Source organism: Moesziomyces antarcticus (genome assembly GCF_000747765.1).
Source record: "Moesziomyces antarcticus DNA, scaffold: scaffold_v10001, strain JCM 10317, whole genome shotgun sequence".
NCBI classification, from domain to species: domain Eukaryota; kingdom Fungi; phylum Basidiomycota; class Ustilaginomycetes; order Ustilaginales; family Ustilaginaceae; genus Moesziomyces; species Moesziomyces antarcticus.
Genome location: NW_014639009.1, coordinates 727,342 through 741,597, shown reverse-complemented (window position 1 = coordinate 741,597; position 14,256 = coordinate 727,342). Strand labels below are relative to the sequence as shown.

The 14,256-nt window shown below is 63.0% G+C and overlaps 3 protein-coding genes across 3 annotated transcripts; 2 read left to right on the top strand and 1 right to left on the bottom strand.

The window, feature by feature from the left end:
* Positions 1 to 171: 171 nt before the first annotated feature.
* Positions 172 to 2,406, top strand: PAN0_001d0269 (uncharacterized protein; the record flags this gene model as incomplete). The annotated part of the gene is made up of 1 exon (XM_014803887.1): positions 172 to 2,406. The coding sequence occupies one exon, from the start codon at positions 172 to 174 to the stop codon at positions 2,404 to 2,406; it is 2,235 nt and encodes a 744-aa protein (XP_014659373.1).
* Positions 2,407 to 2,605: 199 nt separating this feature from the next.
* Positions 2,606 to 3,403, bottom strand: PAN0_001c0268 (uncharacterized protein; the record flags this gene model as incomplete). The annotated part of the gene is made up of 1 exon (XM_014803886.1): positions 2,606 to 3,403. The coding sequence occupies one exon, from the start codon at positions 3,401 to 3,403 to the stop codon at positions 2,606 to 2,608; it is 798 nt and encodes a 265-aa protein (XP_014659372.1).
* A 1,816-nt stretch (positions 3,404 to 5,219) lies between these two features.
* PAN0_001d0267 (uncharacterized protein) lies at positions 5,220 to 13,733 on the top strand (the record flags this gene model as incomplete). The annotated part of the gene is made up of 1 exon (XM_014803885.1): positions 5,220 to 13,733. The coding sequence occupies one exon, from the start codon at positions 5,220 to 5,222 to the stop codon at positions 13,731 to 13,733; it is 8,514 nt and encodes a 2,837-aa protein (XP_014659371.1).
* Positions 13,734 to 14,256: the final 523 nt, after the last annotated feature.

The following is a 14,256-nucleotide window of genomic DNA, read 5'->3' as shown; positions in this document are numbered from 1 at the left end:
CAGCAGCAGCAGCTCGACAGCAGACGAGACGCGTCTTGCCTTCCTTCGACTCCGCACTCCGGTCCCATGTGCCGCCCATCCACGAGCTGCTCCCCTCCGCGCCAGGCGCCATCCCCTCGCCTTCGGCATTGACCGCATACTCGATCCATACTCCGCTTTCAACCACTCACCATGTCGCAATCCGACCAAGAATGCAAGCATCCGGTGCAGCTCTTTGGCATGTGCGCCGTGTGCGGCAAGCCCGTCGATGCAGACTCGGACCAGTCGGCCTCGCTCTCCGTCATGCACTCCAACGCTAGCGTCAAAGTGTCAGCGGAAGAGGCTCAGCGCCTCGACTCCGAGTCCACCAGCCATCTGCTTTCGCAGCGCAAGCTCGCGCTCATCGTCGACCTCGATCAGACCGTCATCCACGCCACCGTAGACCCCACCGTCGGAGAGTGGATGCGCGACGACACAAATCCAAATTACGACGCGCTCAAGTCCGTCGGCAAGTTCAGACTCGGCATCGACGGCGAAGAGATCAAGGACGACGACGATCCCACCGCACCCAAGGATGCCGCCGCCGCACTCAGGGCTTCCAGAGCCTGCTGGTACTACGTAAAACCGCGTCCCGGCGTGCCGGCCATCCTCAAGCAGCTCTCGCAAAAGTACCAGCTCCACGTCTACACCATGGGCACACGATCGTACGCCAACTGCGTGTGCAAACTCATCGACCCGGACGCCTCCATCTTTGGCAACCGCATCCTCTCCAGAGACGAAAACGGCAGCCTCATCCGCAAGAGCCTATCCCGCCTCTTCCCCGTAGATCACAGCATGGTCGTCATCATCGACGACAGGGAGGACGTGTGGAGCAACAGCCCCAACCTCCTCCCCGTCCTCCCCTACGAGTTCTTTGTCGGCATCGGCGACATCAACGCGACCTTCCTTCCCAAATTACCCCCGCCGCCTGGAGGTGCCCCAGCTGCCGCGTCCCCTTCCACCTCTGCCACCAAGCTCGACGACGCCGCCACCGGGGCTGTCGCAGACGCTGCAGCAGCCGACACGGCGGACGCTTCCAGCACCGGCACCAGTACAAACGGCACCACCGAGTCCATGGTGGAAGAGGCGGTGCAGAAGGCACAGGCCGAGGGGCGCACCGAGGAGGAGCTCAAAGAAGTGCGCAAAGCAGCCGTACAGTTTATCGCGCAGACCGAAAAGCTGCAGAGCAAGCTCGCCGAACAGCGCGACGCCAGGCCGCTCGCAAAGATGCAGGAGGCGCTCGACGAGAAGCTCGGCACGCGCTCTTCGCGGTCCGGCACCTCGACTCCCAACGGCCACGCGGATTCCACCCCCCCTCGCTCGGCTGACCCGGACAGCAGCAGCAGCGGCAGTGGCAGCAGCAGTAGTGACGCGGCCGGCGATGGTTCCACCACCACGCCGCCGAGCAGCCCGCCAGCGCAGCAGCAGGACAGGCCAGCCGACGGTGGGCCACGGCTGCCGCCGCTTCCTCCGCCGCCGCCACCTCCGCCGCCGCAGTCGCACGCGGTGCTCGTCGACAACGACACCGAGCTCACGCGCGTCCAGAGCATCCTCGACGAGCTGCATGCGCAGTGGTATGCGCGGTACGATGCGATGCAGTCGCACGCCGCTGGCGCATCGGATGCGGTGGTGCACAAGCCGTCGGTGGTGGACCTGATGGGTGCCAAGAAGGCGCAGGTGCTGAAGGGCTGCGTGATTGTGTTTTCCAGCATGATCCCCGTCGGGCATGATGCGGCCAAGTCGGAGCTGTGGGCGACGGCGCGCGCGTTTGGCGCCACGCCCGCAGCGGAGATCGAGCCGGGCGTCACGACGCACGTTGTCTCGGCGCGCATGGGTACGGCCAAGGTGCATCAGGCGGTGAAGCTCGTCCAGCAGCAGCGCGAGCGCGGAAGCAACCAGCTCAAGCTCGTCTGGCCGTCGTGGTTCGAGGTGTCGACGTCGCGTTGGGCGCGTCAGGACGAAGAGCTGTACCGTCTCCCGCTCGTCGACAGCGGCTTTGCTCCACCCCCCGTCCCCGAGCCGGCGAATGGCGGAGCGGTCGTGGAGAAGCCGCAGGAAAAGGAGGAGGAGGGCGAGACGCTGTTCGAGAACGAGCTCAACGATATGGACTGGGGCGCTGCCGCTGACGAGGTGGACGCCTACCTTGACTCGGCGACGACGGCCAGCAACACCTCGTCGCCCTCGCCGTCGATACTTGCGGTGGACCTGAGCGAGGTGGAGCCCATTGCAGAGTCGAACAAACGTGCACGCGAGGAAGAGGCAGAAGAGGGCCAGAACAAACGCCATGCGCCAATACACGACAACAACGACGATGACGATGAAGAGGATGCCGACTCGTTCCTCGACGACCTCGCCGAAGAGCTCGACGGACAGCTGGACGACGAGTAGCGGTTCTGGATGCAATGTGTACTTTTATCGAGCTCTCACGGTCACGTAACAGTCTGTTGGATGAGTGCGGGGGTCAATGCGGGGTTTCGGATTGGAGCGATGCGTGGTACAAGCACAAAACGAAGCCAGTTCGAGAGAGGCAAAAGCGAGACGATGGATCCATTACTAGATGTTAAGGTTTTGCGAAAAGAGGGAGCAACTAGGAAGCGGCGGCTACAGCCATCTGGTTCAAGCCTTGGTAAATGAGCGCGAAGCTGTCGAGGTTGTTTGCGGTCTCGGGCGTTGATTCTGGCTGGCTTGCCGAGCTGGACGCGCTCGCACTCGACGATGCCGAGGAGCTTTGGCTGCTTGCCGAGCTTGCCGAGCTGGAGGCGGCACTCGAGCTTGAAGGCTGAGCTGATCTTTGTGCGGACGACGAGCTGGTAGTAGTAGGCGGGGCCCAAGTCCAGGTAGGTTGTTGCCACGTCGTTGTCGGAGTGGGACGCTGTCTTGAGCTTGTGCTAGTCCATTGGTTGTTGTTGTTGWTGTTATCCGATCCATCAGCGGCGGTCCAGGACATTTGGAAGACGCCGAGGTTGGTGCTTGCAAAAGCCTTGAACAGACCCTCGCTCATATCGAGTCCACCGTACGGACAGCTGGGGCATGCGTCTTGGACGGTCGCATACTGGGTGTTTCCATTGTACGTAATGGCAATCGTCTTGCCACACCACGAAGATCGCTGACCGAGGTTGCCATACTGCGCCGCGTTGAGGGCGACGATAAAGTCGGAGCCAGAGTTGTAGTTGCCACACGCACCCAGACCTGCGGCATAGTACGTCGCACGACCACTGTACGTCGGTCCACGCTTGGTGAGATCGGACGGGCCGGCGTTGTGGTGCGACGCGCGACGAGAGTGCTTGGGACTACGAACGTAGTGCGAGTCATCCGCCTGCGTCGCAACCAGCCCGGACGCAACAAGAAGCGCAACACAAAGCGCCTTGGTGGAGGAAAGTGTCATGCTGGCAAGGTTGTGGGTAATGGCACAGCTATTTCAGCGCGCGCGTTCCAAGTCGTCGATGTAAGGAGGTGGTGGTGGTGAGAGAGACGAGATGGATGATGTGGTAGGGATGGAGGATACAATTCGTCAAAGCGGAGAGGGCTGGGCGTCGATCCAAAGCATATACGGTGCGCCCCCGGGCGTTAATTTGCTCGCTTTACCACGGCTCCAACACTGTGTGGGGGAGAGAGAGGGGAGGTTTGCTGATCGACGCTGTCTCTCGTCGATCGCGGCTCATGGACTGTTTCGGCAGCTGTGCTCGCAAAGAAGAGGGGACACACAAACGATCAAGCAGGGCTTCTGCTGTTCAGGAACAACACGACCTCGCTTGTTGAGCCAAAGGGGAGGAGGAGAGGACCGATGGAAGAAGCCAACGGCAGTGCGGAGTTTCAAGGCGAGCGGCCAACAACACCGTGCAGATCCCCAATCCAACATCCACTCGTTTCACATCCGACGCGCACCGCGCCTCTGTGCATCTCTTCACTCCATCTCCAGCAATAATGCGGCAGTGCAAGGATCGAACCGCTTTCATACGGTTCAGCCGATTAGCAAATCCCGGGCGATCGTCCAGGCATGATGAAAGCGAGACAGAGGAAACAAAGGGGCCAGGTGCGGGACGAGAGAGCCTGCGATGTTGATCAGGCAGAGTTGTTTTAGGTTCATGCAGCCTCGAGCTCGGTTGCAGCGCCCCGCGCAGATGGGCTGGGAAAAAAGAAGGGATCCACATGTTCTTTTTCCTTTTTCCAGCCACCGACTCAACCAGTCCGCCGCGGAAATGCACGCATCCCCGATTTCACCGCAGCGCTTCGTACGAGAAGGCCCCTGAACAACACCACACGCGCTTGCCACTTTGGTGTTGGAGTGTTGGTCTTCCGCCCTCTTGCCTACGTCACCTGTCTTTCTGCACAGAACATTGCGCTTCCGACTCCGTCCATCGTAGCCCTCGTGACGTAGTTGGTACCTGCAAAGCCAGGTTCCAGCTCGGCAACCCGGGCAATGGAGAAGCCCAGCTGCATGCTCGTTGGTGCACGATGGCGCGCAGATGGTTCAATGTAGGCAGGTCACAAACAAGTGGCAGTCCCATCCAACGCGATGCCTCGTCGAACGGCTGTGACGCGCGTGCCTGGTGGCTGCAGTACCGAGCTGTCAGCTGACCTGTCGTGCAGAGACGCTTTGCGTCGAGAACAGATGCGACTTCTCTCGCATGTACCGCACATCGTCGTGCGCTTTCGTGCATTTCCTCGCGCTCCTAACGACCGAGATGGGCGAGCCGATCATCGTTCCGATGGCCCGAAAGCTTCATCGGGGTGAGTGGATTTTGTGCGCCTTAATTTTCGCCTTCCTTTCCACAAATCCATTTCGAAGGCGGCTGCAAAACACAAAGTTCGAGCCGGGAAAATGGAGCGAGACCCCTACGCTCGGCCTAACAGTCACCTTCATCGTCAAAATGTGAGAGCGACAGACGCAACAAACGCGGACCGGAAAAATCATGCAGACACGCATCGCTCAGGGTCCACGCGCGCTGCTCCACTCTGCCAAATTCCAGTCAACCCTGCAACGCCTCGCACAGTTGCCACGGCTGCAGCAGCCCCTGCTTGTGCCCGGACCCTGCTGTGGCACCTCTCCAAGCCGCCTCTTCACCACCCCTCTTTCTTCCACCACCACAGCAGTCACTCCCTCTCGCCACCGCACCTGCTTCAATCAAGTCACCAGCAGGACAATGCCGATCCTCACCACATCCACTAGCACATAGAGTAGGGCTCGCGTCGCATCAGCAATGACCAGCGTCGTAGACCACAGCACTCCCTCCGCACCGGCGTCGACGTCGGCGTCAGCTGCGGGCGAGGGCTTCACCTCCTTTGGCTTCCTAGACGATACGCACGATGCGCACGAATCCTCATTCGGGCTCGGCACGCTCTTCAGCCGCGTCAAGTCCGCCCTCGCTGCCGGCCTCACCCTCGATCCAGACTCGGCCTACAGCGCAGCCCACGAACACACCGATGCTGCATCTACATCACGCCACAGCTCCGGCTCATACTCGGCAAAGTCCACCAATACAAGGCCGCAACCATTACCGCCAACAGCGTCCACCACACAATCCACGCATCCACTCGCGTCCGACGCTTACAATGCTTCTCGATCAGCAGGTCCGTCGTCGAACATGCTCGCGTCTATGCCACTTCACAGAAAGCCATCCATGGCAAGGCCGACGCGCGGGCTGAGCAACATTGAAGAGTATCCAGAGCACGGACAGGTCAGAAATCGCACCATCTCGCCCTCGCGCAGCTCCGACCTCAACGACGCGGCCAGACCCTACCGAGACATACTCAGCTCAGGTCGCTCGGGCCACGCACGCATCGCCGGGCTTCGCGATCCCTCCACCTCAGCATCCTCATCGATATCTCGCATATCCAGCAGCACAGCCGCTCCACCGCGCGCTTCAAAAAGCCGTGGCCTGCCACTCACCCTCAGAAGCGTCGCTCCCGCTCCCGCAGTCACCTTCACCTCGCCCGCCACCGCCATCAACGCCCGCTCCCTCCTACCCGGCCTCGCCGGAAGCTACACCGACGATCGCGAGTCCGTCGCTGCCGATGACGGAGACATGGACCCCGACTCGTCTCGCGATACGCTCTCCATCCTGCGCGCCGGCGGCATCGACGGTACCATCGACCGCTCCCATCTAGCAAAGCACGGCTGGTCCGCCATCCCAGGCTTCCCTCTCTCCAAAGACATCCTTGCCGATGACTCCAAGTCGATCCGCAGCAGCTCCACCCGCCTCCATAGAAGCGACACCATCGAGGACCAGCTCTCCAGTCGCTCCGCCGCGCAGATCGGCCTCCAGACCAGCGCAGACGCCATCGTCCGCCGCATGAGGGGCGAAGGCCTCAGCCGCAAGTTCTGGATGGCCGACGAAAACGCAAAAGAGTGTCGCGAATGCCTCTCCATCTTCACCCCCTTTCGCCGCAAGCATCACTGCCGCATCTGCGGCCAGATCTTCTGCGGCAGGTGTGCCGCACACATCATCAAGGGCCGGCGCTTCAACTTTGACGGCATGATCCGCGTCTGCAACTTCTGCAAGCGCATGCTCGAGGAGTACGACCGCCACGAGCGCGAGAGCCAGCATCACAACAGGCTCAACACCGTCGCCCAGCGCGCCAGCAAGAATCCAAACCGCATACAGCCGGACAAGGACATGATCTCCGCCCCGCTCGAGGCCCAGATCCGCAGCCCGCAGGCTCAGTTCGCTGCAAATCATCTCTTTGCTAGTGCATCCGCAGTGCCGTCGGCTTTTGGCGCAAGCTTAAGCGCCAGTATGTCGGCGCCGTTCGGTTTCACCGATGCAGACTCGGTCGTTGGCGACGCGAACGACACCTCAGCGCGCGACACCAACGACGCCGCGGCCGAGCAAGCGCGCAAACGCAAGGCCGACACCGGCCTCGTTGCGCCGTTTCGCAAGGGGATGGACGAAGAGGAGCTCGCACCCGCACGGCCTGACTCCGACGACGAACAAGTGGCGGCCAACCTGCAGCAGAATGGAAGCGCCATCGGCTCCTCACACCACACGCCGGCCCCGGGTAGCCCGGCTACGGCTGCTGCAGCGTCGCCTTCGCAAGCCAGCCTTGCTGCTCGCAACGGTGCACCAGCCTCAGGCAAGGCCAAGAGCGGTGCGGCGAGTATCGCCTTCCCGTCCTCCTCAACCCCCGGCAAGGAGTTCCCTTCGGCCATCCAGTCGACGTCCGACTATCAGCGTCTGCGCCTCGTCAGCGAGACCGCCAGGCCTGTCAACCGCTCACGCATGCGCTCGTTGCGCACCATCGCCGCGCTCGACCCCACTCAAGCCAGCGCTCTCATCAGGTCCCACTTCCATGGCAACGGCCGAACCGAGTCGCCTGTTCCTCCTCTCCTTCATCACGCCCAAGAAGATGCAGATGGCGCTGCAGATTCCACCGAGCCGCCCGAATTCTACCGCGACCTCCGCATCTGCTCGGAAGGCATCACGCCTGCACTGCTCGAGGCGTCCATCACCCACCGCGCGCTCGACCACCTGCGCAAGATGATGGAACAGACGCTCACCCAGTCCGGCATCCACAATGTGCGCAAGTGGTGCGATGTGCTCTTGCCCTTTGTGCTCACTACGATCTCGCGCGTCAAGCCCGATGCGCGCGAGGACCAGAGCCGCGACATCCGCGAGTTTGTCAAGATCAAGCGCATCCCCGGCGGCAAGCCCGACGATTCCGAGTACGTCGACGGATACGTCTGCACCAAGCACGTGGCCACCAAGCGCATGGCGTCGTTGATCCCGCTCACCAATGCGCGCATCATCGTGATCCGCTTCCCGCTCGACTACCACCGCGGGCCCAACCAGTTCATGTCGCTCGAGCCGCTCATGGCGCAGGAGCACGAATTCATCCGCATCCTCGTCGCGCGCATCATCGCGCTCCGCCCGCAGATCGTCGTGGTCGAGAAGACGGTCTCGCGCACCGCGCTCGAGCTGCTCGAGAAGGAAGGCATCGTCGTCGTCTGGAGCGTCAAGGCCGACGCCATCCGCGCCATCAGTCGCTGCACCCAGGCCGATGTCATTACCTCCATCGACAGGCTGGCGCTTGATCCGCGAGTCGGAAGGTGTCGCTACTTTAACGTCGAGACCTTCCAGCACGCCTCGTGGCCCGGATGGAGGAAGAGCTTCATGCGCTTCGAGGGAACGCCCAAACAGCTCGGCTGCACCATCGTCCTGCGCGGCGCCGATGCCGTCAAGCTCAGCCGCGTCAAAAAGATCCTCGCCATGATGATCTTTGTCGCCTACAACCTCCGGCTCGAAGGCTACGTCATGGCGGACGAAGGTGCTGCCATGGAGACGATCTACTCGGACAGCGCGCTCATCAACGGCTCCCATCCGTGTGGATCCGTCGAGGCCGGCACGTCGGACAGCGCGGCGGATGAGCTTCAGCGTCTGATCAAGACGACCGAGATCGAGCTAGGTGACCATGCCTCGTCCCAGCTCGTCCGAATCAGTGACGACAAGGCGTTTGTCCTGCGAGCGCGCGCACGCATCCTGGCGGCGCTGAGCATCTACGAGACGACGCTCATCACGTCGAGCGTTTGCATCCAGATCCCAGCGCCGCATCCGATCCTGCAGATGAAGCGCGTCAATGACCGACTGATGCAGCTGCTGGCTCAACAGGAGGCCGACGAACTCCAGAGGATCCTCAAGGACGAAGGCAGGCTGCAGGACAGAGCGGCGACACCGCCGGCTTCTATCACTGAGCTTCCAGAGAGTAATGACGATGGGAAGGAGGCCGGCCAGGATGTTACTCCTACCTTGGAGAAACCGTCGGCAGTCATGGATGACGACAAGGCAAGTCTAGCCACCGCGGTGCAAGGCTCGGCAAGCCCCGCTGGCCAGTCGTCGGCCGGGGACGTCACGCCAAAGTACGAGACTGCGGGCCCTCGCGTCCACGACACGATCGTCGAGGAAGGCGAAGAGAACGGCTCGGATGCATCCGCCGCTTCGGACCGCGGCACAACACCGCAGCCCGCGGCGGCAGAAGAGCTGCAGCCTCACGTAGAGGCAGACGCGAACGAGAAGCAGCCAGACCACGGACGTGATGGTAGCGATGCCACTGTGGTGATCGCCACCGCTAGTCCGCTTGTCAGCGGTCCCAACACCACCACGCCTACGCCGCGACCATCCTCGCCGGTGCAGACCAGGATGAAGGATGCAAGAGCTGCAACGACCGGCTCGAGTGCGCTGGATGGACCGCTAGAACTCGATGCTGCCGACATGGTCAAATCCAACTCTGCGCCAGTCTCCGAGGTGCCAACACGCACCGTCTCACCTGGACCGAGCTCGATCCTTTCGGGAGTCACGCAGAGCTCCGGCATGACAGTGGCACCGGGCACTGCGTCGATGCTCAATGCCACCAAGCTCGAACCGGCACCGCCATTCGATCTGTTCTCGCTGCTCAAGGCGCCCTCGCAGATCGCCAAGGAGTCCGAGTTCGCCATTACCGTCGACAAGCACCGTGCCGCTCTCAAGGAGTGGGGTGGATATCTCGACGTGCAGCCCGAGTCGGTGTCGCCGTTCAACCACAAGCGCATCGAGATCATCGTCACGCGTCACTGCACGCTGACGCCGCGTCCGTGTGAAGGGCCGAACCTCGCCTCGATCGAGTTCTACGGCGAGCACGACGAGACGCTGGGCGAGCACATCGAGCGGCTGGCTGCCAACAGCGCACGCGGCTGCGCCACAAAGGGATGCGGCAAGAACAACGTGCTGCACTACAACACGTTTGTGCACAATCGCATCCGCATCCAGGTCGTGCTCGAGCGATTCGTGTGTCCACTGCCGAACGAGGAGAACCGGCTGCTCAGCTGGAGCTACTGCAAGGTGTGCGAGAACGCCACGCCCGTCGCGCTCGTCACCGCCGAAACGTGGAGCTTCAGCTTTGCAAAGTACCTCGAGCTCTACTTCTACCGGCACGATCACTGCAAGACGCAGCTGTGCGAGCACGACTTCTACCGCGACCAGGTGCGCTACTTTGCGTACCAGAACATGGCGGTGCGCTTCCACTCGGAGGAGATCGACGACCTGTTCGAGGTGACCATGCCCCACTTCCGGCTCTTTATCGATCCCGAGGTGCAGTGCAACATCAAGAACGAAGAGACGGCGGCGTTTGTGCGCAAGAACCAGGCGTACTGGGACAGCGTCATGGCGCGCATCCGTGCGCTCGGCAACGACGCCTGCTCCGACGCCGCGGGCATCAATCGCGACAAGAACCGCGCGATCATCGTCGACATGATGCGCCGCTGCGAGACGGATCGCCGCGAGGTCGAGGCGCTCGTCGCAGAGCTGTACGAGTTCAGCCCGGCGACCGACGTGCTCTGCCTCAACCAGGCGCGCAGGATGCTGCAGGAGAAGGTGGTCAAGTGGGACGTCGACTTTATCGAGTTCGAGAAGAACTGCATCCCGTCCGAGAAAGATATCCGCCGCATCACCTCGAACCATCTCAAGCGCCTCTTCTCGGAGAAGGACCCGGCCGACGCGACGAGGTCCGACACGGCTTCCAGCACGCTCCCGCCCGCTGCCGAGATTGACGAGAGCTCCACGGATGCCGCGGACGGCAAGGTCAAAGGGCGTGGTGGGGATCCACACAAGGTCGCAGCAGGCGAGGCGATCACGCGCAGCGCAAGCACCCAGACAGCGACCGAGGCACTCGCTCTGGCCGGCGCAGACATGTCTGTCGTGCCGATGCTCTCCGACCTGGTCACGCAGACCGTCCAGACGCCCATCAGCGAGCTGCCGCCGCCAGTGCTTGCGCCTACAGCCCGGCCCGCGGCGGTAAAGCTCGCAGCCACCGGTGCCGGTGCGGATGCGGTCGCGCGCTCCCAGACTGTTCCGACGCAGCTCAACAAGGCGGGCCGCGCAGATGCGTCCAAGTACCGCGACGGCAACTTTGACGACGAGACGGACGCAGCTGATCTGTCGCCCGTCGAGGTGCGGCCAATGATCAGTCGTAGAGCGCTATCTAACCCGCCGGCCACTGCGCCTGCGTCTCCGACGTACGCATTCAGCCCGTCGAGGGGCGCATACGATCCGGTCGGCTTTCCGCGGGCAGAAGAGAGCTCGTGTACCGAGAGCGAGCTTGTGGGGTCGGTCAGCGGGCTCGTGCGGCGCTTCGACAGTCCGAGGCGCAGCGTCACGGGCTTGCCAGGCGCACAGGCCACAGCTGCACCGGGCGGGTCCGGTACCGCTTCGCCGCGTGTGGGGCCGAACGGCTCGATCCGGCGCCCCAGCCTACGTCGCGGCAAGACGGAGGAGCCCATGTCGACGCACGCCAAGGATGTCGCCAGGAACCGCAAGCCTTCCGGCGCGCAGAACGGCGAGTCGGACTCGAACGTCAACTCGCCCACGCCGACGTCGGCGGCTAGCGGGCGCACCAGTCGCCTGCCGCGCGCCAAGCGAACCGAAAGCTCGACGTCCGTCTCGACGATCGGGCGCAGAAGCGGCTCGGCTACGCCGAACAAGACTGCGCAGGCGCCTCCGCCGTCGAGCTACCGTCCACCGAAGTCCGAGGGCCTCAAGGCGGGCCCACGCGCCATCATCGGGCGGTCGGGCGCGTCAGCTGCAGCAGCCGCACTGGCTGCCGCCACGTCGGCTGCGTCTGGACCGGCCAATATGCGCAGCCAGAGCGGGGCGTACCAGTCGGACGGCGCGAGCAGCATCCGCGCAGGCGCAGCGGGGGGCAGCCGCGTGCCCGTGGCAAGGAGGAGCGAACACGGCCCGGGCACGCGCAGCCGCGTGTCGACGATCGCCAAGCACTTTGACCGCATCAGCAAGGAGGCGGAGCGCGAGCGCGAGCGGCAGCACAGGATGCTGCTGGCGCAGAGGGCGAAGCGCGCGCGTCCCGTGGCGATGACGCGGGCGAGGGTCGAGGTGTTCAGCAGCGTGCGCGAGGCGGTGCGCGATGACGAGAGCGAGGCCGAATCGGCAGCGGAGAACGAGGATGACGATGGCGCGTCGGCTGCTGACAACGAGGACGAAGACGACGAGGATGATGACTCGGACGAAGACCTCGCCGCCCAGCCGACGAGATATGCAGACAAGCGCATGCTTGCGACGGCGGACGGGCGCGCACAGCAGGGCCAGGCGCTCGCCAAGCCGCGCAAGTCCGCAACGAAGCAGGATGGCCTCGCGTCTGCTGTACATGGAGCTGGGGATGCGACCAAGAAGACGGCAGCCATGCAGAAGGGCACGGACGTCGATCCAGCCGAGGAAGATGAGCGCGATCGGACGATCAAGGGCGGACACGGAGCCGCCATTCCGTCCAGCGGCGATGGATCCAGCGCAGTGCCGTCCTCAGCCAATGCCGCAGCAGGTGCGAGCTCGTCGGTGGCAGACGATGCCTGCACGATCGCGAGCGAAGAGACTGGGCGCGCGACCAACGTGTCGCCGCCGGCGCCCGCGAGCGAGCTCGAGTCGGACGCGCAGTCGATTGCGGCGTCGTCGGTGGCGACGACGAGCCACACGCAGCTGACGCTGCCGTCGTATCTGCGGAGCGGCTTTGCGTCGGACTCGGACTCGATGCCGAGCCTGGAGCGCAGCTTCCTCAAGACGCTCTCTGGCTTCTGGGCGTTCCGCACGGGCGAGATGGTGCCGCTCGAGTATCCCATGCTGAATTCGGAGCACGTGTTTGCGGACTCGGACGTCATCTTCCGCGAGGACGAGCCGACGTCGATCGTGGCGTTTACGCTGAGCTCGATGCAGTACAAGGAGCGGCTGCGCGGCATGCGCAGCGAGGCGCCGTGGATCCAGGAGAAGGACGAGGCGTTCATGCCGGGCAATGCGAGCGTGGCGGGCTCGGTGGACGGATGGGACCTGGTCGACGTCGAAGCCAACGAGCTCGAGGGCACGCTCAAGAAGGAGGGGCGGCATTTCAGGTGCGAGTTCGAGTCGGGCACTACGCGGTTGTGGTGCAAGATCCTGTTTGCGGAGCAGTTCGATGCGCTGCGCCGCATGTGCGGATGCGACGTGAGCGTGGTCGAGTCGCTCTCGCGCTGCTTCAAGTGGGACTCTTCGGGCGGCAAGTCCGGGTCGGCCTTCCTCAAGACGCGCGATCATCGGCTGGTGGTCAAGCAGCTGTCGAGGTTCGAGATGGACGCCTTCTCCAAGTTCGCGCCGCAGTACTTTGCGTACATGTCGCAGTGCCTCTCGCGGGGGCGACGTACTGCGCTGGCCAAGATCTTTGGCTGCTTCCGCATCGGCTTCCGCAATCCTCAGACGGGCAAGAGTCTGAAGCTGGACTGCTTTGTGATGGAGAACTTGTTCTACGGGCTCGAGGGAATTCGGTCGTACGATCTCAAGGGGAGCACGCGCAACCGGTACGTCCAGGAGACGGGCAAGCAGAGCGAGGTGCTGCTCGACGAGAATCTGGTGGAGACGAACCAGCTCACGCCCATGTTTATCCGCGAGCACTCGAAGAAGCTGCTGCGTGCGAGCCTGTACAACGACTCGCTCTTCCTGGCGGACATGAACGTGATGGACTACTCGCTCATGGTGGGCGTCGACCGCGCGAGCAAGCAGCTCGTGGTGGGCATCATCGACTTTGTGCGCACCTACACCTGGGACAAGCGCGTCGAGAGCTTTGTCAAGGAGACGGCGCTGCTGGGAGGCGCGGGCAAGGGCGAGCCGACGATCATCACGCCGCCGGACTACCGCACGCGCTTCTTGACGTTTATCGACCGTGCGCTGCTGCTCATGCCGGACCACTGGGTCGAGGACTGGGCGCTGTAGCGCGATGCCAATGTCAGATGTCTGTTCCGCACAAGCAGGGCTGTGAGAAGGCGTCTTGAGGCCTGTCATCAGCACGACGCGTGGCTGGAACCGGTTTTATTGTGTGAGATCGCAACTCTTGTCGAAAAGAAAAGAGGCCGGCGCCGCGCCTTCGATCGCACACGAGAAGAAAAATGCGCTCGCGTCGGACTGCGACTCTTTTTCGAAGCTGCAAGAAGAACTTGGATTTTGCCATGAGCGCTGGGCGCGCGCGTGCTGAGCCGTGGTGATGCGCCGCACTCTCCACCGCCTCAAGTCGCGCGAAAGAAGCAGCAGCAGCAGCAGCAGCAGCCGCAGAGCCCGAGCAGAGAGAGAGAGCTCAAAGACCAACACACACACGCACCAGCCAAAGCCGCACCGAACCACCATCCAAGGCGTCCATCTCGACCGTCTTTGCGTCACCCAGCCAGCACACCCGCTCTCAGCAGCGTTATCAACAACCAACACTCACAGCTGCACTTCCGACTCCGTGGACTCTCCCCTT